General features: G+C 32.4%; 2 protein-coding genes across 8 annotated transcripts in view; one reads left to right on the forward strand and one right to left on the reverse strand.

Annotated features, from left to right (window-relative positions):
* Nucleotides 1-26,850, forward strand: part of LOC149481376 (uncharacterized) — a 465,629-nt gene that overhangs the window by 239,585 nt on the left and 199,194 nt on the right. The gene's annotated exons all lie outside the window — the stretch shown is intronic.
* Nucleotides 20,612-22,921, reverse strand: LOC149481385 (uncharacterized). The gene is made up of 2 exons (XM_089705273.1): nt 21,234-22,921; nt 20,612-20,855 (listed from the first exon to the last, which is right to left on the reverse strand). Exons 1-2 carry the CDS (start codon nt 22,919-22,921, stop codon nt 20,675-20,677), a joined length of 1,869 nt encoding a protein of 622 aa, XP_089561399.1. The 3' UTR covers nt 20,612-20,674.

Here is a 26,850-nt window from a genome sequence, read left to right on the forward strand (position 1 = left end):
GGTGATCACAATGCACCCAGATCGGTAATTACTTGCGCGCGCGCAGTTTCTATTCCCGATGAACTTTGCAAACGATTATTGTTATTTTTCTCTTTTTCTTCGTCAGGAGCTTCAAATAGGTATACACGATACTGCCATTTATCAAAATGAGGCTCAACTTGGGTAGTGGGTGAATTGCCGGCTCTTGTAGAGTAAATTTCATTTATTGAATTTTATGGTAACTGAATTCGTAAATCGTATGTTACTCAATTATTGCAAAAACATAATAAATTGTAATATGAGAATTAGGTATGCTCTTTGGTATGTTCAAAAATTGAAAACGTACAATGGCATATACGGGCATAACTTACTTAAAGAAACTTATAAATTGGAATATTATTTAAGAACACAGCTTACTTCAAAGGACCTCTAAATGCATGATAATTTCATAATTTAACACGCAAAATTTTAAATAAATGTGCGTTGCGGTGGCGCTTCTGTCAAATTAAACAGCCGCTCGGTAATTTCTCAACCGCACTCAGGGGTCGCGATTTCGACGAAAAAAAAATATTTAAGGAGTCAATGCCCTGAACGCCATCTGGTGTGCGCGCGCGCCGCTCGTTCGGCTCGGAAAAATGCTCTTTTTTGTGCGCACCCCGTAGCAACAACATACAAATTTTAATGTACTTATACAGAACCTATAAGCCATTTACAACCTTATTTTTAGGGCCATACAATCGACATTTCCTAAAGCCTCAGTCTGCAACGAGTTTGAAGCAAATTTAGGGGGTTGTTTTTACGAAGACGTTTTACCGCTTAAGAAAATATTTTGTTTCATATGGCTGTTATTATAAGGTTTTAAATGAACCATTATCACTTGTGCGGTTGTATGAATATAGTGTTTGCGGTAAGGGAGATTATATTAAGATAAATTAAGTTTAATGGCTTGCATTCACAGCGCGTGCTGTTATAAATAATTAATAAATACTTTTTATAAGATTGATACGAAGAATTGTTTTAAGTTATGAGTTTGTTTTTGATCTTTCATTATTCAGTTTCGTAATCAGTATTAAGATGAAAATTGGTAGTTTCTTTAAAATTTGTGTTATAAAAGAGATCAATTATCAATTAAGTACTGAGAGATTTGATTTAAATTGCATTGAATTGATCAAATATTATTACGTTATAATATACCAGTATTTTATAAGACTCTTTTAAGTTTAGAAACATTTTTGTTCGGCTTTCTTCGATTCCTTTTATGCACAATATCATATGCTACCTACATAAATAATAATTATTTTAATATGTAGAAGAGTAAGAATATGATAAAATCAAACTAAAACATTCATGTGGCTCTTTTTGTATGGTTGGAATAGAGTGATTTATCTAATTGTAATTCTTATAGGATATTGCTTAAATGTACGAAAAAAACGATTCATCGGCAGATTGCTTTAATTGTACGGCATATAGCATACGTGACAAAGCGTTTTTTGTGTGTAAGCTTGCACTTACCATTAAACCTACCTAATGTACCGTTTAATCAAATATAGCAGACACACCACAAGATTCAAGAGCGGATCGCGAGCGCACCTTGTCGCGTATCATTTGTTCCATCGAACCAAAGGGAGCTTACGACTAAATATAATTCAATAGACACCCTCTTCCTGCCAAATATGTGCTCGCTACTTACAAAATAAACATGCACTCCAATAACAGCCTATCATAAGGCATTAGAGGATATTTTACTTTGATCGTCAAAGGTCGATCTCGCGTATGGCGGAGCAGGTGTGCCGCAAGGATCTACTCTGGGGCCGCTTTTAGATTCACAATCTCGAGACACGTGACCGAGGGTGATGTTGGCAGAAAAACTATCGCAGCTTTCGACTTCCGTATGGCACAAACATAAACAGAATTAGATCGCCATAATGTTTTTCCGGTTTGTGAGCTTGCGATTCAGGATTTGAGTGGTCTTGTGCCAATTATATTGTCCCTTGGGTTTGGTTATATTTTGCGGCCTAGTTGAAGTGTTTTGTATACAACTTATATGTTAACGTTGAGTTTTCACTTTATTTGTAGAGTTTTTTGAATTCAATAGTTTATTCATAAATAAAAATAGTTTTAGAAATAGGTACTTGAACTATAGAAAACTAGATACTTATGATAGTTTGTTTGTGTCCGAACATATATTCGTTTGTTATTGATTGAAAAGAACATACCATTTTCAATATTGTAGTCCAAATATCGGCTTTACTATCTATCTTGATAATACATGATTAATAACTTCCAAGCACAAAGACGTACGCAAAACAATTTACAATAGTATATTTTCTACACGCACATGTTTATAAAAAGCTATTGTTATTATTTCCCGTAAAATTCTTTATTTTTATTCGTGTTATATTTTACCCAGTTCTACCAAGTGGCCTTTATTACGAAATAACTTATTAAGACATCCCATAAACGTAACGTGGTATAAAAACTAGTTTTACTACAAACAATAACATCACCTATAAAAATAATTCAATCCAAAGTTACATATTTATCAAGCGATAATTATTAGCAAATAACTGTAAATAATGCATCTAGTATTCACATGTTTGAATGTTTGTTCGTCAATATCTTCAAAACAACTGAAGGAATGTCCATAAAATGTAGAACATATATTATTATTTATTTAAACATACCACGTACATACATAACGGTGCAAAATGTTCTATTTAAATTAGATATTTACCAAATAATAATATTCGTACTTAATAATTAAAAAGTTGTGTTTATTTATGAAACCACGGAAAAAGTGAAACTTAGGCACAAAATTATCGTATTTGTCATGTATTTGTACGATAATTATCGTAGGTACGGTTCGACCGTCACGCGACATGCGCTACACAGACCAAAAAGTTTGAGACGATGTAATAAAAGTTTCACTTTAATAAATCCTATTAAACCAATACTAATCACAAAGTCCATAGAAAACGTTTCAAAGAAACCATTTTACGGTCCGTATAACTTTTACCGTTCCGAATTACTATGAAAAATATTTCATTACAGGCACTTAGGTTAGGTTCGTAAGTAAATCCGTGTGATTGTAATCAATTAATTTCGTTTTTACTGGTCGCGTGCGGTCGTGTTATTACGATATTTGGGGTAAATATGGGCTTGTGCCTGTCAAATCAATGAACTATGTAAGTATAACAGCGCGAGTTTTCTTTAGATTCTGACTTGATATACTTTGGAAATTGTAATTCTGAGCCGTGTTCGAAGAATGTCGTACTGCTGAAATTATAGGTCGGCTATAGGTACCTATGTTATTCGTGTACTTACAACTAGTAAATTATTTATTTTGAATAAATGTTCTTATCGCGATAGGTACAATTTCAATTGATTTATATTAATACGATGTTAGAAAATTGAACACCGTAATGTTGGAATTTGAATGAACCTTTTTGAACTTTCTGCTAACATTTTAGGTGTCATATCTAAAATAAGATGTATTTAAACAGATTGTTGATGTATAGAATAAAACGACTCGAAGGGATGACGTGCGAGTAAGTCCTTTTCAGACGAATGTAGAGAGAGCTTTTTGGCTCTATTTTCAGGAGTTTTTCACTAAACTCATTACTCCAGACTTTTATAATTCCTTCAAAATTTATAGCTTGTGTGTATTTAATATAAATAATTAAATAATAGCAAATAGCTGTCGACGCACGCCAACTGCCGTGTCGCTCCTGGCTTCGCGGGAGCCATGTTGTTTACAAAACTATTCGCTTTATCGTCTTAACTCTTAATATCGTCATGATATCAAATGTAGGTTATTTTATGTATAACTGCACAATTATTAGGTGTGTATCTTAAAACAGTCTATGGCAAAAAGGCAATTTTTTAAAAGAAGTTATTCATTTAGAAATTAAAAAGATTAGAAGCTCAAAGTTATTTAGCAGACTTTTAATATTCTTCTTATAGTTTATATTAAAATAGGTATTAGTACTTAATGACTAATAACTCGTGTATTACAGAAAAGTTGTTTTACCACATATAGGAAACTAGCTTTCCACCCGCAGCTTCGCCCGCGCAGTCAAAGAAAAACCCGCATAGTTCCCGTTCCCGTGGGATTTCCGGGATAAAACCTATCCTATTTCCCGGGATAAAAAGTAGCCTATGCCCTTTCTCGGATATCAAAATATCTCTATACCAATTTTCATGCAAATTGGTTCAGTAGTTAAGGCGTGATTGAGTAACAGACAGACAGACAGAGTTACTTTCGCATTTATAATATTAGTATGGAAGTATGGATTCTTCTAAACGAAACAAATCCTTAAGATATCAATCATCTATTATATCATCAAAACGTGATGGATTGTATTATCAATGATTCATTATATCTCTGAATCAGAAAGCTATGTGAATACTTTCGCAGGAAGCAAGACAGTCCTATTGTCGTCAACTACTTTATGGTATTTAATGTTGTATTCATATTTATGAATACGACATTAAATACGATATCTATTTAGATATCGTGATTGTTTCTCTTTATATGACCATATTATTGTATGCATTAGTGTGGAAATGGGCGATGTTTAATATCTATTTCGCAAGTGAATGTGTTCGCTTTATTGGAATGTTTGGACTTTGGGAACATGGGTATTATATACAAAAGCAATATTTTTAATCCATTTAACAATATCTTAAGTCTTAATATTCTTATAGTAGATTTTTTACCAAATTTCCAAAACGATAAGCGGTTTAAAGGTAATAATTCTATCATTTTCTTATCATGTTTTCATAATTTTACATTAAAACTAATCTCTGAGAGATTATCATTTCATTCGACATTCTTTATCATAACAAAATTATTGTCATCAAGCCTCCAAATATTTCGTAACTGCAATCAAATCATCCTCCGTTCTTGGCCTACGTGATTTACCACCCCTATTTATTACACGCTCAACAATGATACCGTTTATCGTCTACAACATCACCGTATACCGTAACACATGAAACGGAACATCCAGATGTTACTCCTGCTACAGTTATTACAAGAACACCTTTAAGAAACACACCACCTTCAAAACCAGCACCTGTTCCCTTTGCAATAAGGGAGGAATTGCCATGACATAATTTATCGCTTAAATTTAGCGGATTCCCTTTCATTTTTGCACCTTTCGATTTGATATCAAATCCACCATGTGTTGTATTTGTCAGAATATACGTGACGAGCATTTTATAATCATGGCAGGCTTTGGGCAGGTTTTTAGTGTGTTTTGTTATGAATTTTGGAGTATAATAGTACTGTACTATTGCTATTACCTGTGGGTGTGGCTTTGCAGCTTTTGTCATTAATATGGATATGAATTTACACTTATATTGTTGTGTAGTAAGGTTTATGTAACTACGCACCACGTGCCGAGCGACGCTTCCAGGATATTTCCACCATAGTATAAAGAGATCGAACTAATTTATGCTAAGATAAGACTTTTGATTTATTAAATACTAGCTGTTGCCCGCGACTTCGTCCGCGATTACGTCGTTTTTCGTCATTCGTCGTTTAAAAAAAATACGTGACACTTTATTTTTGAATGTTCTTAATTGTCTCTTATAAAAATAAACTACATTAAAATTGAATACTCTGATAAGAAAATCTTAAAATCGGAGGACATCGAAAATCTGAGGAAAACATGAGTGAATTTGATTTAAATTCTACATTACTTAGTAATTCAAATAATAATCTAAATTAAATGTAGATTAACAGTTTGAGCGCATCATTATATAATATGTACCTAAGTATTAAATTACGTTAGTTTACATAGTAATTTTACTAAAAACACGATGACTTTCTTTCGCGCTCGGTACAACAAACTAAGCATGTTTGTGGTACGTGGCCCGCGTCACTTGACCCCCTGCGAGTTCCCCTCCGTTACTATGCGAAAATACATTCGTCGCCCTACTGTAGGAAAAATTGTAATATTTTAAATTCGAGAAATATTGATTTCTTGTATTCGACTATTCGTTGTAGTCGAATATAAAATATATTTGAAGAAACTTAGGTTGGCCTTCAGGCAAAAAGGATCCTATCAAATGATAAACTTGACCTTGTATCTTAAAAGTAAGCATGAAAGGATCCTCTGATAATTGTTGAGCACCAAAGGATAATTTAAAACGCACTACTATAAGAGCGAATATTGTCTAAGAACTGTTTAGATTGCACATGTTCCTCTAAAAGTAGTGATTTCAAAGGTTCTGGTGTATCTTCAAACGAAAGCCGACTCCTTACTCCTCTTTAAAGCATTACAAAAAGAACATACTACGTTAATATCGCCTATACAGAAGATAATCAATTGTGAGGTTATAAGCAAACCCACTTTTATATTTGTCGGACCACACCACCGAATTCGTAGATTGATCTTCTATGTTTACCTCTTAAGTCATTAAGACTGTCGAAATCTGTCTACAGTAAGACGGGCCTCTCGCTATTCGTCCGTTTCAAGAGACCAAATAGTTTCAATTCTTAATCTTTCATTAAACAAACTTATTAATCGTACTTGTCTCAAATAATCTTGTCTCAAATAATGGTAATATTCGCGTCCCTACTCTAGTCATTGCTTATGCTCATGTTCATCTTCAAGAGATCGAATAATATTATGGTGCACCCTATCATTTGTCAATCGGTCTTCATATTGAGTAAAAGTTTCAGATTATCGAGATAAAATATGCCATTTGCGATCAGCTGTGAGACGTTATACCCTCTCAGTGAAGGTTTCGGTCTCACAGGATAGTACATGCCGTTCGCGGTCAGCTGTGAGCCGCAATTCTCGTTGTAAAGCGGTTTCAGGTTCTCGGCATAACACAATATGTTGTTTTCGGTCAATAGTAAGCCTCTTACCTCTAACGATCCTTGAGAACTCTTATTTCTCATTTTCTTAGCTTTGCTCGAATTTCGATATAAAGAATTTTTAGGTGGCACTGATGCGAGTAAATAAAAATTAAGTTAAAACGGACTGAGAGTGTTATAATCATCAATCATCATCATCATCAATACATATAATAAAATTGTGGAAAAGCGATGTCTGTACAATGAAAATATGTAGAAAAAAATTAGCAGGTGTTATTATTAAATCGATCTTGAACCCAAAACTGTAGTTAAAAATTTTTTTGTCTGTTTGTCTGTATGTTTGTGCACGCTAATCTCAGAAACGGCTTATCCGATTTAGATGCGGATTTCACTAATGTATTGTGGTAATGTTCATTTAACAGTTAGTGTTTATTTCATGTCAATCGGTTCATAAATAAAAAAGTTATGACAATTTATAAGTAATCACGGTGAACATTTGCTAAGGCATTCTATTGTACACTGTACAGTGTATTTTATTTTATTACAGTGTATTTGTTTATAAAACGTAATTTATCTGTTAGACGCTACAGTTATTCCTTTACATGTCCAGATGATCATATCAAAATTCCCCAAGGGTTTGGGGGTAAGCTGAGGTAGTAGGGGGGGCGGGGTCAAATTAACATTATGGTTACTTCTAATAGGTAAATTTGCCACACAAAATGTCCTTTAAATTATGTCGTATTATATTTTTAACCCCCGACGCAAAAAGACGGGTGTTATGTGTTTGACTGCTATGTATTTCTGTGTGTGTGTGTGTGTCTGTCTATGGCACCGTAGCTGGCTAACAGGTAAACCGAATTAGATGCGGCTTTTTTTTGTTAGGCAGCATATTTTCCGACGCTGGTTCTTAGATAAATTGTATCGAAATCGGTTCATCCACTTATTATACCTACATAGGGGTAAAAGTGGGAATGAAAAAAATGATATAATAATTTATTTTTAAAGATCGTTGGGAAGTTTATGAAATTATTTATTCCTTTTTCTACTACTTTCTTTCTACACTTTTCTTCGACTAAACGGTTAAGTTACGTCTCTCTCTCTTCAGCCTTTAGTTACGTGCGTGAGACAGGAAACATCTAATTTGGATTTGTTGCTGGATTTGATAAAAATTGAGTATCGATTAAGCTGATCAGTGGCTACACCATACATTATTAAAAACATCCATTTAAGAAAGGAAGGAAATAGAATTTGCTCCTCTCGCCCCCTGGTTCCTAAAAAATAATATGACATAATTTAAAAGAAATTTTACGTAGAATTAGTTAGGCATTTCTTTTTTGATTTTCGATATTATATACTAATCATAATTTTTAATTACAATAATTATGTAGTAACTATTAGGTTAGGCATTTCATTTCTTGATTTTCTTTAATAAGTTGGTACGTAAGTTTTTTAGCTCAGTTTAGTAAGAAATTTTAATAACAATTCTTTTAATTATTTATGGTAGTACGTATTTACTCAATAATTGTATGTTAAGTAGTAATTCAGCATGGGCGTAGCCACCGTGGGGCTGGGTGGGGCGCTTACCCTGGCTTTGATCTGGTAGGTACCAATTGTGAAGGGGAGTGGGCGTGGGCGTTGGCGTGGGCCTGGGAGTGGGCGTGGGAGTGGAAGCATGAAAATAAAAACAATTATTGTTGCCCCATCCTGAGCCCATGGTCATAGGTCCTATAGTCACTATTCCACGCGGACGAAGTCGCGGGAACAGCTAGTAGACAAATATAATCAGAAAGCTTTGAACTCCTAAGATCAACCATAAAAGATAGACATTAATTATGATGTCGGGAGATATTTTTTATATAATATGGAGAACATTTCTTTCATACTTGATTTCTGTGTAGCTTTAACCCTTAAGGTTGCACACGCGACGAAAGCTTAAAAATGGAGTTACTGCTCTGCTCACGAATATGAAAAATAATTGTACCAAGTTTCGTTTAAATCCGTCGAGTAGTTTTTGTTTCTATAACGGTTATACAGACAGACAGACGGACAAAAATTTTTGGCGTCAGTGTCGATCCCTAATCACCTCGTGATAGTTATTTAGGAAATATATTTCATGTACAGAATTGACCTCTACAGATTTAATATAAGTATTATACATACAATTAGATGCCAATTTCCATGTAACGTTAAATTCGACTATACAATAACTAACAGACAACGCAGGTTACTCTCGTTTCCGTAAGTTGAGGCGGCTACATATTCGGTCCTCATAACTTCACTTTTTGTGAACGAAACGACAGCGCAGTTTAATTCGATGCCAACACCATCAAAAAAAGGAAATATTTTTAATTGTGAAAAAATATTATGATTTACACTATTAATACTATTTTAACATTAACACAAAATATAAGACTGTGAGTGTGTAAAAATAAATCCAGCTAGTTTCACATCAAACTTATGTTTTTAATTAGGTATACGACATGAAAATATATTAATTACCAAGCAACATACAGGTAAATACTGAACAAAAGTATTAACAGTCAAAGTATATTTTTACTTACAACATGTAAATGATGAAGGAATAATAATTATCAACGAACTAACCTTTTTGTATTATTGTTTATAAATATAAATTCATGAACAATAAATTTATAAAGAATAGAAAAAATTCGACCACTTAAGAATGCTGGTTCGAGTCCCGCCTCGTTATCGAATTTTTAAAACACGAAGATTTTTAAAAATGTAACCAATGAACACAATCAATATTAGATTAACTGTAATGGTGTCTAGTTTGACTTAAAATAATAAACATCTACCCTCACTTTTAAAAATGTAGTATATTCACACGAATTATAAGCGCACCTTATAGGGAAGGGAAGATATGGGTTAAAGAGTTAAATAAATAAATAACATAATTATATTTAAATTATTAATTTTTAACATTGTGTTCAGTAGTGTTAACATGTAAATTGATTTGATTTTTACGAAATCTCATAGATGGCGCTGTTTCAAATTTGTATACTAATAAATTCATTAAACTGATTCTCTGCCCAAATTACGTAAATGACATAGTTTTTATTGTGTAAAGCTAGATAATAGCATCGCTTACCCGAAACCAACATTTAAACATGAGTCTTTAGATTGTACGCTGTCGTAATACACGGAATACGTAAGAAAAAAAAAGGTTCACAGCTCCTCCCCCGGAGGTGATAGCATGATAATATGTTTAAAAAAGCCTCACCCGACCTGTTAGTAATATTCATGCAAAATTTGAAGTCAATCTATGCAGTACTTTTCGAGATTAGCCTGGACAAACATACAGACAAACAGACAAACAGACAAACAGACAAACAGACAAACAGACAAAAATTCTAAAAACTATGTTTTTGGCTTCTATATCGATTATAGATCATGGATTATGTATTCTTTTAAAAAAATATTCAATGTACAGTTTTGACTTTCCTACGATTTTATTATATGTATAGAAAATGATTAGGTATGTATTAAATATTGATCAATATTATTTTTCTTGTTACAGGTAAGTTATGAGGGAAAACGAGTTTAAAAGTAGTTCTAAGGATAAGGTAAGTATTCAGGTACACGTATATATAAGGTAAGTACATATTTATATGAAATGGATTAATATTTCCAAAAGAGTTTACAATCTAATACAAACCTTAGGTTATATATATGTTTACTTAATTTTATTCTATAAACATTATCTTCAAATTTGAACGTTGGGAAGAATGGTCTAAATATCAAATTTCAGGTTTTCTTATTAGAAATTTCCCATCTAAAACATCTCCAAAGGAGTTTCAGTTATAATTATTTTAATAAATATTGAATGTACTTAATAACATTTGAAACAAATAATCAGTGTATTCCAATCGATAAGGAAAAAGAATCAATCCAATATAGTTAAGAACAAAAGAATATAATGTAGTCACGTCGCAGGCAGGTGTTTAGCGCAATCAGTGTTGATAATTAGTGAAGTGTGAAATAGATTGAGGGGAATGTTAACCATCGTAAATGCACTTGCATTTAATAGAAAAGAGGGTTTTATACTAATATTATTTATATCAATTTAACAATACAGCCTATGTCTGAATAGGAAGGCTTCGATAGTTTCTAGTACAGTTATATATTCCTATTAAAAACGATCGCATGTCTAAATTGTTTTGAATTAAGGTATGTATTGTTTCTAAATATATGATTTAAAATTTAGTACCTACTATGAACGTTATGAAAAAATCAATTCTCCATTTTGCCATTTAGCCTAGTCCACGAATACTAGGGTCAATTACATTTTAATGTTAATCACGGTAGTTAATAATCATGTTTATGGTTCTACATTACCTCTAATATTAAATTTATTAGCTCACAAATTACCCAAATTACCTACCATTTCTTTTGCCTATAATGGATCTGAATTAAGCGTGTTTTAATCTTTAACTTGTAAAGCCTTAAATACTAATTCCCTTTTGTTATGAGTTCTTATAAATACAGTAATTTAATGCGTACTTGCGTGATTAAAGCCCTTCATATTATTTACTTTAAAAATTAAAGCACTCAAACCAACCCCCCTAGACAAGTGGCTTTCTATTAGCGTAAAGTTCAATAGAATAGATTAGGAATGTATGAGATTGACGTAATCAATCGTAATCGTCGTCGTAATCAAACGTCAATCTCATACATTCATAATCTATTCTATTGAACTTTACGCCAATAGAAAGCCACTTGTCTAGGGGGGCTATACCGTAGTATCAATTGATATAGTCAAAAGGTTATATTTTGATATATAGTCATAATATAGGCATGATAAATAAATAATTAATCTTAACTTAAAAAAAAAACAATAAAAATAAATATCCCTTACTATATTTTAATGTGATTGAGTATAAATTACTGACCTAACTTCGAGAGGAATAGTATAACTGCCAGAGTAATGACTTTGTTTGCTTAAAAGTTCTTCGTCAGATATTTTTTGGGAAAAATAAGATAAAGTAAACCGAATCTTTGATGATTAGAAATATTTTGGAAATTTATCGTTATAGCAGAAAACAAGCTTTATTACCCTTAATAAAAGATTGTCCTGAAGCAAATTTAAAAGAGACAGATCCTTATTTCTAGTTTGCGTAACTAAGGTGTAAAAATTGTTTAAATCGATTTGGTATAAACAAACGAACATAAAATCAAATCTTTTATCGATATCTTAGTTTAGATAATACCTACATGTTTTTGTACATATCTATATGGCGATTCGAACACACAAAAAAGGTATCAAAGGAGTTAATAAACCGATATTTTATAAAAACAAACAGCGATCGGGTTGAAAAAATTTACAAATTTATATTTGCGGCTGGTTTTTCGGTGTTCCTTGGAGTTTGTGTGAATGTGAGACGCAGTCGGGTGCAAAAGTAAAGTTGTGGGTTATAATGAGTGATTCACACATGAAATGGGTCAATGCATTATCTCCCGATCTGATAGTGGACTGGAGTTTTTGTTTATTTGGATACATTCCGATATGTGGCCAGAGTGCGAAGTTTGGATGTGGTAACTTTGAATTTAAAAATAATTTCGAATTAATGAAGTAAAACTGCAATGTGTGTTGATGATTGAATCTATAAAGTGTGTGTTTCAAATAATTGATTTATATTAAATTTTAAAACGCCCCTATTTTTTTGTTAGCTTTGTTCAATTCTAAGACATCATATTATAAACAAAATTTTCAAACATAATTAGCCTTAATATCCATATACATATATAAGGAATGCCACGATTACTACAAAAAGGTGTCAAAACAATAATAACATAATTTTAAGCCACATCTATCACACGATAGTAAACAATTCCAACATGCCACATCCAAACCCGTACATTTTCGTAAACCCATCGTGTACATTTCCAAGAACACAATACAATGATTGTCGCTTAACAGGGGTCTGGCGGGGGGAGGGGGGATAACACCTCCCAATGTCGCACCCAAACGTAGGCGCCGAGAGGTGAAGATGTTATAGTTCTGGATGTGACAAGAATAAACATAACATATTCTATCTTTACTAATATTATTAAGCTGAAGAGTTTGTTTGTTTGAACGCGCTAATCTCGGGAACTACTGGTCTGATGGTGTTAGATAGCCCATTTATCGAGGAAGGGTCTCTTGTTATTTAGATATGGTTATAGGCTATATATCATTACGCTTAGACCAACAGGAGCGGAGCCACGCGGGTGAAACCGCGAAGCGCAGCTAGTATAAGATAACGAAAATAATGTAAAATTTTGACTTGAATTTAAAAAATAATTATAAAAGAATTGCAACAAAAATATGATATTCTACATGTACACTAGGTTATTAAAACTTTATGCCAAACAATAATTTATATAGGTAGTTAACTAAATCATAAACTAATAAACAAACAATTATCTAAAATATGTAAAGTGTAGTGGTAAAGTAACGCTCAATACGCTGTGTACTATAAGCATCTGTTCAAAGCACATGCAATAATTAAATTTTTCAACACTGAGCACAATATTCATAATTTGTTTAATAATACACAGAAAATGACTTGTTTTAACAGTTAAAAGCTAAACACTGTTCCAACAAAGTTTTCAAGAGATTAATTTATTTCCAAAAATGTCCCTTCCAGTTCCATATATCGATGTGACCGCAGGGCGCCAGAGCCTTATCAAGCCCTAAGCGGTGGCCGACCTGCGTTACACTGATAACCGCCGGCTATCTCAAACTTAATGGCTTAATTAATTCGTTAAGATTATATCTATAATTGGCAATGTCAATTTTTTGGAAGGATTTATGGTATTTTTTTTTTTTGTGGTAAACTCTAACGTGAAAGAAATGTTAGTAATGTACAATGTACTATTAGAATATGTTTTATCAGGTGGAAAATTTTATGTAAAAGTCTATAGAGCTTTTAAGCTTTTTCTAAAAATACGTTACATAAAAGTGAAGTCCCGTGTCCCCGTAGTGGGGTAAGGGGCAGATGCATTATGCATACATCTGTTTCACTGATCGATTTTCTTTAGGGACAAGTAGGTGATCAGCCTTCTGTGTCCTACCAGACCGAGACATTTTTTTTTCTTCGTCTCCACCGGGAATCGAACCCAGGACCCCTCGGTTCTACGCTCACGCGTCAACCACTACCACTGTCCCAAGGAGGCGGTCACGTTACATAAGCCTGGCTGTAATTGGCAATTTTATTTGTTACGAATTCATTTTTAATATAATAATAATTCTTCACCACATTCTTCACAATATAAATATGTAACCTCTTCACGAAAAGCTACTTCCGAGCAATTATGACGCTTGTAATAGACAATGGACAGACGGAATAATAAACACGAGACGATCGATAATCTGCTATTGTTGTATATTGTTCTCTTAATTTATGGTTCAAAATGTATGTAAGTTATGGTGAGATTGAAGACTGTTCGTAAATAAATGAATTTATGTAGGTATTTATTAAGACTCTCGATAAGGCTCTACCAAATAAATACGTTGAGATTTTGCCATTATAGCTCGTTAAAACTTTATTTTATACTGTACTAATTTCTGAAGGAGCTGTTATGTGAAATTTTCTTATATTATAATATCAAACTTAACGTTTCCAATTGGAATTTTACTTATGCTCACATTATAGGATAAAGGAGTTAAGAAAATAAATTATTAATATTCAAAATAAAAAATTATGGACATAAACATAATCTTAAAAATACAAAACAGTTTGAGAACCTCCGTCTATCTTCTAACAAACTCAGAACAATAATTTTATTAATCTGAGGTTATAAATATACTATATCCGTGTGACGTCATCAAAATGGAATATACCCATAAATAGCCACAATAAACTTAAATAGTTACATTGCATATGCGTCGTTGCATTTGCTTCGTTTCCGTTAGCGCGGAAATGCGTGCGCTGGCGCCGGTTGGCGAAGCGGCTGTGAGCGCGGCGGGGATTTGGATGGGTCAGTGGTCACCATTTGGCTTATTGAACATAGTCTAGAAATTACGTTATTTATGAATAATGTTTTTCGCATATAAAGGCAAGGAAAAATTTTTTATCAACGTTTTTCGATTTTGTCTTAAAATCGTCTGAAATTTGATTTTGAAAAAATTGATTTTGTCTTAAATATTCTTACAAATTACAATGTTCGGCCGCCCTAAAACGCAAGAAAATAGATATTAGGTACATTAATATTATATTAATGTACCTAATTATTTATATATTATTTATATAAATGGTAAACATAAAATTTAATTTATTCGCTAAGTATAACATCCAGAAATGTTACGATAGAAATCTTACTGGAATTATTTATCCTTCAATAAAGACTTCATCGTAATTTCACTACTTATGCCTATCACCATAACCAGCAGACTTGGCATCAAACAGCTATTCCAACAATGGGAAATATAATTCGCCAAAACTCCAATTCTTGGAGTAGACGAACTGAATTGTGCAAAGTAATTCACTTTAGGGTTGACGATTGCGCAGAAATAATAATAAAACTTTTTAGTCGAGCCCTGAGTCACATCTATCATAATAGAACTTTTAATTTAAGGTTTCAATGCAGAGGAACTAGTACTATAACATAGATACAAAAAATGAAATGTAAGTATTTTTATATAAAACTAGCTGCTCCGCGCGGTTTCACCCCCGTGGCTCCACTCCTGTTGGTCGTAACGTGATGATATATAGCCTATAACCTTCCTCGATAAATGGGCTATCTAACACCGAAAGAATTTTGGAAATCGGACCAGTAGTTCTCGAGATTAGCGCGTTCAAACAAACAAACAAACTCATCAGCTTTATAATATTAGTAAGTATAGATTAATTTGAGATAACTTGTAGCCCATTCCTCTAGGATTCATGAAAAATAATTAGGTAGGACATATTAACAATATGTATATCTAATAAATAAATAAATAATAATAAGCCCGAAAATTTATTACATCTCTACCAAAAAGTAATCTATCTATTGTTAAAATAAAACTTCCCAATTTTAATCTTGCGTTTTGATTTCTACAATAAACGATTTTAACCGAGTAACGGTTACAATTTATGAACAATGATTTAATTTACTCACTACTCAAAAAAATAACCTTCAATACACAGTAATTGACGTCATAACTAGAAAAAATATTCCACTTCCCGTCTTATTCCGTTTGTCGGCAGCCCTGTGATAATGTGACATCCGCGCTTCTGACTCACTACATTGATCCGACGGAAGTCTCTCTACTTGTTATGACTTGTCTTTTTATCCGAATCGTAGCTACAATCTAGATATAACTAATCATATTATTATGTGAAGAATTCGTTTGAACGCGCTAATCTCAGAAATTGGACATATTTCAAAAACAAAGGTTTTTGAGATATGTACGTGATCGCCGAGCGCTATATTTTGTAGTACCGCGGATAGATCATTGTTGATCACTTGGTTTAATATGAGTACATATCAAGTTACATACAATTTATTTTCAAGAAACAGGACATTGGTTATCTGTGATGGCATAATAAAATTTTGAGTCTATTGCACGCCTCATAAGCGAAGCGTTGAGGTGGGTACTACTGTCACTTCGCGCAAAACATCTGATTTTTCAAACTTAAAATGTCTTTATGTATCACATTGCACTTGTAAGATAATACATACACACACATATTAAGAAAAAACACTATTTTTAACATTCATGATATTTTTGATGTCATTTTTGTTATTTAAACTAGTTAAAAAACAGTTTAAAAAAGTTCTGTCTTGGACGTCCGTGTGTCTGTATGTGCGGAGGATTTTCTTGTTAACACGATAGCGACCGAAATACTTTACTAATCGAGTCTTTTTTTTTCTCTTACGCTTGAGTATGCTCAGGAATAGAACCCTTTCATTTTTCAGGGTCTGATTCGATGTGGTTTAATTGTTATTAAATAAACAAAAATAATAATTAATAAATAATTATTAAAAAAAAATTATGAGGCGTGCACTTTTGGATTTTCCAAATTATCTTAATCTGTTGCTAGAGCAAATTTTGCTTTGTGGGCCGCAAAGTAAATTTTGTTCTGAATATTAATAATCGAAAGTCATGCAATAATCAATACATACCATAAGTTACGCGGCATACCTTCTATGGCTTATTAGGTTTCAAATATTACAGAAAATTTAATTTTTCTTTACACTTTGACATTGCTAACAAACTCCCTATATTATTGAAGGAACGTTACAAATTACAATAAATCTTAATAAAACTCTACCTTAACATTAATTAAGCAAATTAAAATTTATCGCTCGTTGGGAAAATCTAGTCAACAGTCAACCATACCTATTATCTAACAAAATAAATCTTTTCTTGTCGACTTTCCCACTAATAAGTCATCTTTGTTAACGCGAATCATGATTAAGAAAGAACAAAGTGAATCGATTAGTATGTATTACCTATATGTACTCATAACTCAATGTATACGACAAAGTTTAAAATGCATGCATTAGAGTTTTTGTTAAATATAACAGTTTTAACAAAATATAGAGAACTTTCGGAACAATTTTATCTTTAACTATCTCTACAATCATGATTTTGTACAACTGGTGGCATAAGCCACCAACTGAAGACTAGTCTTCTATATTCTACTTGCGGTCCGCCCCGGCTTCGCCCGTGGTACATATTTAATTACGTTTTCTCTACATAAGAACCATCCTCGTACAGCTTTATTAAGCTCGCTCAACTACGAGCGAAATGTGTACGAAACTATTTAATTTGTACCTCTCATCTATGTTTCATAGATTTAATAATTATCATATGTTTCATAAAGTTAATTTGAAGATGAATTTACATATTTAAAAAAAATCCCCCAAACCAGCAATATATAATAATCGTGTATTGTTAAAAAAACAAAAACCTTTTCTACAAGTTTATCGTAAATAAAATAGTGATATCACATTTTTTTTACAATTATCTCGTTCAGGAGCTCACAAACAAGGGGCACGCGTTTCCGGCTGATTTACAATTTGTTATATTAATATAAGGATGTGTTATCAGCCATTATACTGTGATAACGTTTGATAAGCCCACCCCGACGCAAGGTGCTCAAAAAATAATCAACAAACAAAAAAAAACTGTGATTCTATGGTTTTCTTATCTATTTCGCAGTTTTAAAGAAGATAGAGTCAGCTGCATTTTGTAAATAAACAGGGTGATTTATAATATTTGCTTAAAACAGAAATAAAATGATGATTTATATTAATTTGGAAAAATAAAAGTAAGAAAGACAATTCACAAAAAAACAGTGTGTGTTGAGCGCGCGTGTCAGAAGTGAAACTTCTTTGGCAACATTCAAAGATACCAAAATCGTCGCGACTTGACGGCACTGCCATGACGCGACTTTGAAATTTTACTCTCAACGAGCCTAAGAAGTAACCCCAAAAATGAAGTAACAAGCTATAAAGAATCGTTACAGCAATCGAGACTTGAAATAAATCAGTAGTAGGTACATTTTTGAAGTGAAAACTTCTTTAGCGGCGTTGAGCACTTTTTCTGTAATGGGTATAAAATCTTAAACTCGCGTCAGGACACGTGACCTGATCGAAAAAGCGTAAGACGGATACCATTCCAAAATATCAAACATGCTCAACGTTAATAATCAAGTTTTCACTTCTGCCGGCACTCCCGGAGTGCAACCCGTCTTTTTTTAACAATATTATTTCCTTGTCTTACAAACTTTAGTCACAGGCTATACACGTGTATTTCGCTTTACAATTCCACTAAATTCGATCAACTATAAGCATCCATAAAATAGGATAATTCATAGCTATGACCAACTTCAAGGTCCCCAAATGAGATTAAACGTAAAAATAACGTACAAGAAAAAACAGATAAAATAATCTATTGGTTCTAATAGTTAATTTCACGGTTAATTCCCAGATACCAATATTAGTTTAACGGCACCTGGCCTGAAAACGCTTGACAAATAATTTCAAATTATTCTACATTTGGACTGGTTTTTACGCAAAAAATTGGGGAAAATTTTGCTTAGAAACAATGCTACTGGTACATATATAAATCCGAAAAATAACTAAGTATATAGTTTCTTGAAGAGAAACTATAGTTTCCCGAAAAGATTAGGTATTAAGTTACATTTTTAAGTGGATAAAAAGGCTGTCGTTTAAATTACCTATAGATGACTTTTCAATATTTCAAATTTAATTCTTATAATTGTATTTTTCTGAAATGACTAGAAAGGTATGGTATGGTGTGTGTTCACCTATTGTGTATCTATTAAATTAACTATTAATCTATTTTTCCTTAACCTATTTTGCAGAACCTAAAATATTAACAACATATCGCTTTAAACATCACAATATTAACGATATGCATTACGATTATCTATAATTGGACAAATTCTCTGAGACAGCGAGAGAAAACAATGAAAAAAGCAATGTTAGAAATCAATTGTCGTTTTGCATTTTCATCAATGCCTTCCCACGTTACAATACTGACATTTTCACTTGTACAAATACGATCTTCTCTGCTTGCCTAATATTTAACTGTTGTGAGTTCCGTTTATTAAGAAAGATGTTTAGTAGACAATATTGGTTATCCTGATGAAAGAGAAATTATCGATAGTAGGATTTATCTCTAAGTTCATGATATGATTATTAACTTGTACAGGTCCATTTCTACAAAGTAACATACATAGTTTAATTAAATATTAATGAAACAGCAAATTTCCTTTCAACATTAAATAATGCATTTCCTGGAAACCTTTCATTTAAACCTCTCCTCATTCTACAAACAAATGTCAACAAAACAAGAAAAAAACACATGCTCCTCCTGCCTGATGTTTGCAATTCTGATAGAATCATTTCGCTCCACCAAACCTAAGGTAATTACCCGAAACGTATGCCGTATTGAGATGTATCAATTTTACGCCTATTACTGTATAATGGCTAAGGGTGGCGTGGCAACGGCGGTCGAATACCATCACAGGGAACGTTTATCATTTGCTGCTCTTTCGAACACACACGATGTTTGTAAGCTCTGTTTAAATCATCACAGTAAATTACGTTGAGTAACGAAAACATACGTTGAATCGCTTAAACATAAGCTGACTCGTATTATCATGAATATGTTCACAACTAAACCTAATTGTAAAGCAGATTATGTAGATTGTAGGTATCTTGTATTTTCAAGGAATGGGTAGCATATATTTCCGCACCAATTATTCATTCTCATCGATATCTAGTATCATAAAAATCGTGGTAATCATAGGTACTTTACGGTAAGAAAAACACTAAAATAACATAAAATAGGTGTCCCGTTCGTCCATAACCAGCCTTAGCTGATACGTGGTCGGAGAGACCCACTGACGTACCATGATTGATGCGAGTCGGCGACCACAAAGGACCAATGACAATACTTCTATCCCTTATTATCCCGAGTTGTGTCCAGCGATATAAAAAAGGACACAAATTGTGTCCAAATAATGTCGACGGATGACAAAGCATCAATAAGCTTAGCTCTTTCACGCTTAAAACGTATTTATCTTGAAATAAAAACATTTCTGCACCTAATTATAATTTAATTGCTCCTTGCAATCATAATAACACATAAAGACGTCCAAATTTAATGTTTTTGGTACCTCATTAATTAACTGTAGTGGAGAACTGTATTAAATTATATCGTTTATTGCGGTTCATAATAATAAAATTCGCATACATGAAGCAAAAAGACAACACAATATTAAGAGGGCAAAAATGAAACAGCATATTAGTTTCCTTATATTTATTACTACAAACAGACATTTTAAAAGTTACACCAAACTGGCACAGATAACTAACAATTTAGAGAATTCCTTTCCACCATTGCTATCTCAATAAGAGTAGATCCGAAGCTACATCATGGACCTTTCCCAGGCGTTTAGCGCAGGTGTCTTGGTGTAGCTCGCAGCAGTAGGCCCTGGTGAAGCATTGACCGCAGTACCGACAGCTGAAGAGACAGGACGTCCGACCCAGCTTTTCCAGGACTTGACGGCACACACAGCAGTTCCTGGAAGACAAATATTTTCAAATTAAAATCAAATGGAAGATATACAACCATTTTTTTGAATCCACTAGTGATTTTCTGAAAAAAGGGATTCTCTTCAGGAGAATAAAACTCAATCGACTTTATATTTAAAAGCAATAAAAAAATTTAAATTTAATTGAACGAAAATATGCACTCGTCTTCCTCTAACAATTTTTCCTGATACCCGTTCCTGGTAATGTATTTCGTATGTATGCATTTACATAATTACTTTAACTACATTGACATATCAATCTGATAATCAATATGAACAGGAAACAATGTATTATTACTCCATAAATCATTTCGCATTTTTATTCGCATGTCTTTTTAATCAACCTTGTTATACGTTATTATACTTACTTCGTTTCCCCTAAATCATGGTCTTGAATATGATCATTAAGATCAGATGGTCTCTTAAAATGCGCTCCACAAATATTGCATATGAATTGACGCTCAATACTTTTTGGCAATTGAGGAAATTGTAACCTAGAAAGATAGTAGTAATAGTCGAAATTAGGCATGTATGATAAAATACGTTTCATAGCTTCAGTTGATATTCTTAGAAGTGCTAAAAAGCTGAGTGGATCCGTGTTAACAGCTATTGTCATATTATTATGTATATTTTCATCAATGTCTGGAACAATTATTTCCTCAACTTTTTCATCAATATTTTTCCACGTCTTTGATAGAGACTTGGTGATTTCAGTTGATCGTTCTTTAGTGGGGACTTCAAATGCGATTTGAACGGCGCATGTTTTATTAACGTTTACTCTTTTATCATCTCCCAAATGTTTTGTAAAAATTTGGTTGATTTTTGTGATATCAGAATTATTACTACATTGTTCCAGAGATGAATTAATATCATTTACAGGTATTGCACTATCGGAACTGTTATATTTTTCCCCATCAAAGACATCATCGTTGTATTTTTTAACAAGTTCAGTTTTGACATTATGACACTCTTTACAGATCAGATTTATGCATGCACTATGACGATTTCTCGATTTCTTTTTTGCTTTCAATTCTTTCATAAAATTGTTAATCGCATCGATTAGTGTCTCTAGTTTATCTTCTATGTGTCGTAATGAAACTTCTTTCATATGATTTTGAGTAAGTTCTACCGATTGCTTTGACGTACAAGTCTCAATTGAGTTTGTACATTTTTTATATGTGTTCAGATCTTGTTTTATTTCTGTGGCACAGTCTTTCTTTTCAGTGAAAATGCTTGATAAAAATTCATTTTTATTAGTATGCACCGGAGTGTTTTTTAAACTATAAGACAGTGGACTGTTATTATTATTTAGTAGCAATTGATCATTATAAGACTGGTTTAATTTGTCTGTGTAATATGTCTCCAAGTCTTCGTTAACTGTAATAATATTGTTGGTAGAATGATTTTCAAAAGCATTAATATGTGCAACACTTTCTTTTTCTTTTTGTAATGTGTTAAGCCGTCCTAAAGACATAGTGGAATAGCAAAATTGGTCTCGACCATATTTATTTGTATTCGATTCTTCTTTATTATGTATTTGGTTTACTTGGGTATCATTATTTTCGATATGAATATGATCACTTGCATTGGAATTTTTGTATCTTGTTCTACAGCAATCATCTATAAATTGTGAAAAATCGGGATCATAATTCAAAATACTTCTTTCAACGGGTATCTTACCACTATTTGATGTTAATCTTCGTTGTTCTTTCTTGTGAGCATGTTTATTCTTCATTTCATTTATGAAATTATTCCAAGCCTCGTTTTGTGTATGCTTGTGATGAGCTGCAACTAACTTTTTCGCTAACCGTGTTAGTCTTGCATTTTTTTCTAATGTCTTGTAAATAAAGTCATGATTATACAAATCTGTTATCGGACGACAATACGTCGCTTTGTCAGAACTTTCTTTTTGGTTGTTAGATGGTTTGTTTTGATTATCAAACCTGTTATTGAAAATTGCATCCTGTACATTATTCTCGGATAATTTTGATCTTATTTCTTTCTGAATCTCTCTACGGCAATAGTTTTTAATGAAATTGAATAAATTATGGTTCATGATATTTTCATCGGTATTTTGAATATATTGATCTTGTCTTTCGTTTGCACATTGGTAATTGTGTAATGTAGAATTATATTGAGCACCATAAATATTATCATTGCTATTCCGCACATTTTTTCTCCCCGCTCTAGTATATTTTTTTATAATATTCTCAACAGAATCGTCTGTTGTATTAGTATTTGATTCATATTGTTGGGTCCCTATTGGACTTTGAGTAATATTATACATACTGTTCTCAATTGAAATATTACTCTATAATTTAGATGTTTTGTTGATAAAACTTCCAAAAATTAATTACTCACTAAAATTTATACAAAAATGCCAAAAATGTCACTGAATCAAAGATGTCAAAACATACGCCAAAAAAGCTTTTGTCAGGTTATATTATCTATTAAAAGAGGTTTTAGTTATTTTATTACCTTATTGATTGTTACTTGTTATAACCACAGTTATAACAATCTATATCTCGGCAATTTTTAAATTCGTTGTATGCCTACAATATAAAAGTGGCTTTATGAAATGAAATAAGTTATAACAATAAAATAAATTGTTTATACGTCAGGTTCATTCGTGCATTGGACCTTCGACAACTTAAAATAAAGTGAACTGTACGTCGTATCAAATGCGCCGTAATGTTGAAAACAGTCAATGATCGATACAATAAATATTCAATTTTAGGGTCACAAAAATTGGAATAAAGCCGTTTAGCCTCTAATGCAACCGCTAACAAAACAATGAAAAAGTTAAGGACCTCAGAATTGTTTGCAGAGGTGTGTGGCCTCCCACTGATAAAACGGCTATCCATAATTGTATTATTTTTTAAGAGGTTCCGTATAGAAGTTATTTACCACATAACATTAGAGTTAGTTGAGATAAAAATAAAGAATATGTATTTGGGTTGCTTAGGTGGATGATTTCAATTTATATAAACATCAAAGTTAACTTTAGCTAGATACGAGAAGCTCTCTTTATTAACAGTTAATGCAATTCGTCTACAACTATAAAATTAAATTATAAAAAAACTAACGTTACCTAAGTATTTTTGTCTGTTTCGTAGTAAATTAATATTTAAATTTATCGTCACCGAAATAATTGTCTGCAGCATAATTTTATTTAAAAAATATATTTCCAAATTTCAAAGCAGTACCCAAATCCTTGATTGCAAAGACCACCTAAAACCAGACCGTATTCCGTAAGGTACGAAATATTTAAATGCAACCATAAATTATATCCTTCCTCTAAAAGTATGCAGAAGCGACACTTTTAATTATAACATTAAGATTATCTTTATTTATTACGATAAACAAAAATTAATTGAAGATTATTCCAACACAAATTCAATTACGAACAACGATAACAAACATAATAAATGTAACGAAACACAACATTAGATATATTATGCAAGCTATTTAGATAATGCATCGTCTCAACAAGCTTTTTGTATGTTTTTTATTTAATTTTCAATGTTATGTTTGCATTTTTATTAGTTTCGACACGGGCGTGCCTCGTTCACAGGTTGTCATACGATTATGATAATCATCCAATAGAATATTCATTGAAAAAACTACCCTTATGTTATCTTATATTATTGGTTTGACGATCCCACTTGACGTCTCCGAAGTTATTGTTAAGGCCCCTCGAATAATGTTACTTATTATCTAAACTATTTTCAAGGGTAATTTGTGTTTGTATTATGTTAATTTTTCAAAGCCATGTTAGAACGGTTATTTGAACAGATCTAATAACACAATATTTTAAAATAATTGACGCTATTAAATATTCTACAATTTATTTTAACAACAAACATTTAAATTCAGTTTGATAAAATTAAATCATACCAGACAAAACATTGATCACATAAACACTATCTAGAAAATAAAGTTAATATCTAAAGGATTTATTAATAACAATAAGATTTATTATAATACGTTAAGATAAATATCATGCCCATTAGCGTGGCGTATCTCATGTTCTAGGTAAAGCTGCTATCGTTTCCAACCGATTTCCCCTCAACAACATTCAATAGTGATTCGATTACGAACAAAACCTTGTAAACAACTTCAACGAACAGAATAAAAAGCGCCCTTGAAAGGGTCACCTTATAAAGTAAATGCCCTAAAACTTTACCTTGTATAACCCCACATATTCGACATGTCTCAACATTATATTTATTTAAATCGAAGCATTGGAACATTTACATTTACATTGCCTTTTTCGTTTGGAATAATTTATATCGATATGAGCAAAAGCCGTGCTGTATGAGGGCTGTATGAATTAATGTACGTTATCAGAGGCCTTTGAAAAGTCAACAATTTGTGCTTCAGCAGACGAAGCCGTTAGCACAAGGTGAAGGTCGACTCTCGCTGTGAGAAAGGCGTTGCTATGGAGAAGTCTCTCATTTACTATAATCACCAATCATCCACGTATTGAATTTAAAAATTGGATCAAAGAATTCTTTGAATGTTGTTCGATTGGAGTAATTTAGATTATTAACTTCATACTAAGGGTGCGACGAATGTTGATGTTAGTTTATTCGTTTTTATTAGGGCAGTCGTGTCTCAATGGGTACAGGGACAACCTACAGGTCGAGGATTCAACAATTCGGTATATTAATCCAAAAATTGGTCCAAACCCTTCAATTGTATTCATAATAAATATCACTGCTAGAATTGTTATTATATCATTTTCCACGCTATTTGAATAATATTATCCTTCGAGTTTACTTATAGAACTGGTCCCATATAAATTAAAAGGTAATTCGGTTGAATGCAAGAGAAATAAAAGAATGTCTTTTGTGAAGGCGCGACGTACGGACAGAATGAAACTGTTGCATTGTATTTACATAATGGTTTGTCTACATGCTTACACGATTGTGCCCAACTCGAGTTTTTTATTTGATCTTATTATTCATAGGTAAGCATTATGCTACGGGATCAGTTTTTTTGGTACGGCGTGAATGGTAACGTGAATGATTTCATTTCGAATAATGGTGACTTGGTTATATTTGTCTCTATTATTTTTTAAATATGCTAATGTAGATTTTACGCTGGTTTTATAATTTCAGTTTTATTGAGAAGAGTAGTCGTGTAGGGTTTATGGCGGCATCATATTATGAGTATATAACCTATTCACAAAAAAATTCATGAAAAATTGATTATTTTTTAGAATAACTGATATTAATAATGATATATTATAGCAAATTGTATTGTTATAACTGACTAGCTGTGCCCTGCGGTTTTACCCGCAGTGCTCCACTACTGTAATTGGTCTTAGCGTGATGATATATAGCCTTCCTCGATAAATGGGCTATATCTAACACCGAAATAATTTTTCAAATCGGACCAGTAGTTCCTGAGATTACAGCGTTCAAACAAACAAACAAACTCTTCAGTTTTATAATATTAGTATAGATATAAGACACTAATGCTATGTTACGATACGATACATAAGAAGAAACGACAATAATTACTAGTCAACCTTTATTTATTAAAACTAAAGTCTTGAAAGCAGAAACCAAGTTTTTACTTTATTCACATCACATCATAACCACACTACTACTAAAAATAACACGTACAAATTATTCAAAACATTAAAATCTAATGCAAAAATCAACATACCAATCGATCATTGAATTTGGAATCACAAATATGTCCATTATTGCATTAATATGTACAAAATTTCTAAGAATCTGCGGAACACCGGGGCGGCGTTAAGAATTTTTTTTCCAATCTCTTTTTTCAAAATCTTATGTGAGGAATGTGGTGTATTGGAGATTAGCCGGCATCTCAAAGACTACTATTGTAGTTGACCCGTGAATGCATATTCAAACTCAAACTCAAACTCGAAAAAAAAAATGTAAACTTTTTGTTAGATGTTTCGTTAGAAGCTTTGAAAGACTTGGATATTGACTTGAGTAAATATTAATT

The sequence above is a fragment of the Colias philodice genome, chromosome 16, assembly GCF_061535455.1.
Source record: "Colias philodice isolate Cphi_HAF_F1 chromosome 16, ilColPhil1 Martin Lab GWU primary, whole genome shotgun sequence".
Lineage (NCBI taxonomy): Eukaryota > Metazoa > Arthropoda > Insecta > Lepidoptera > Pieridae > Colias > Colias philodice.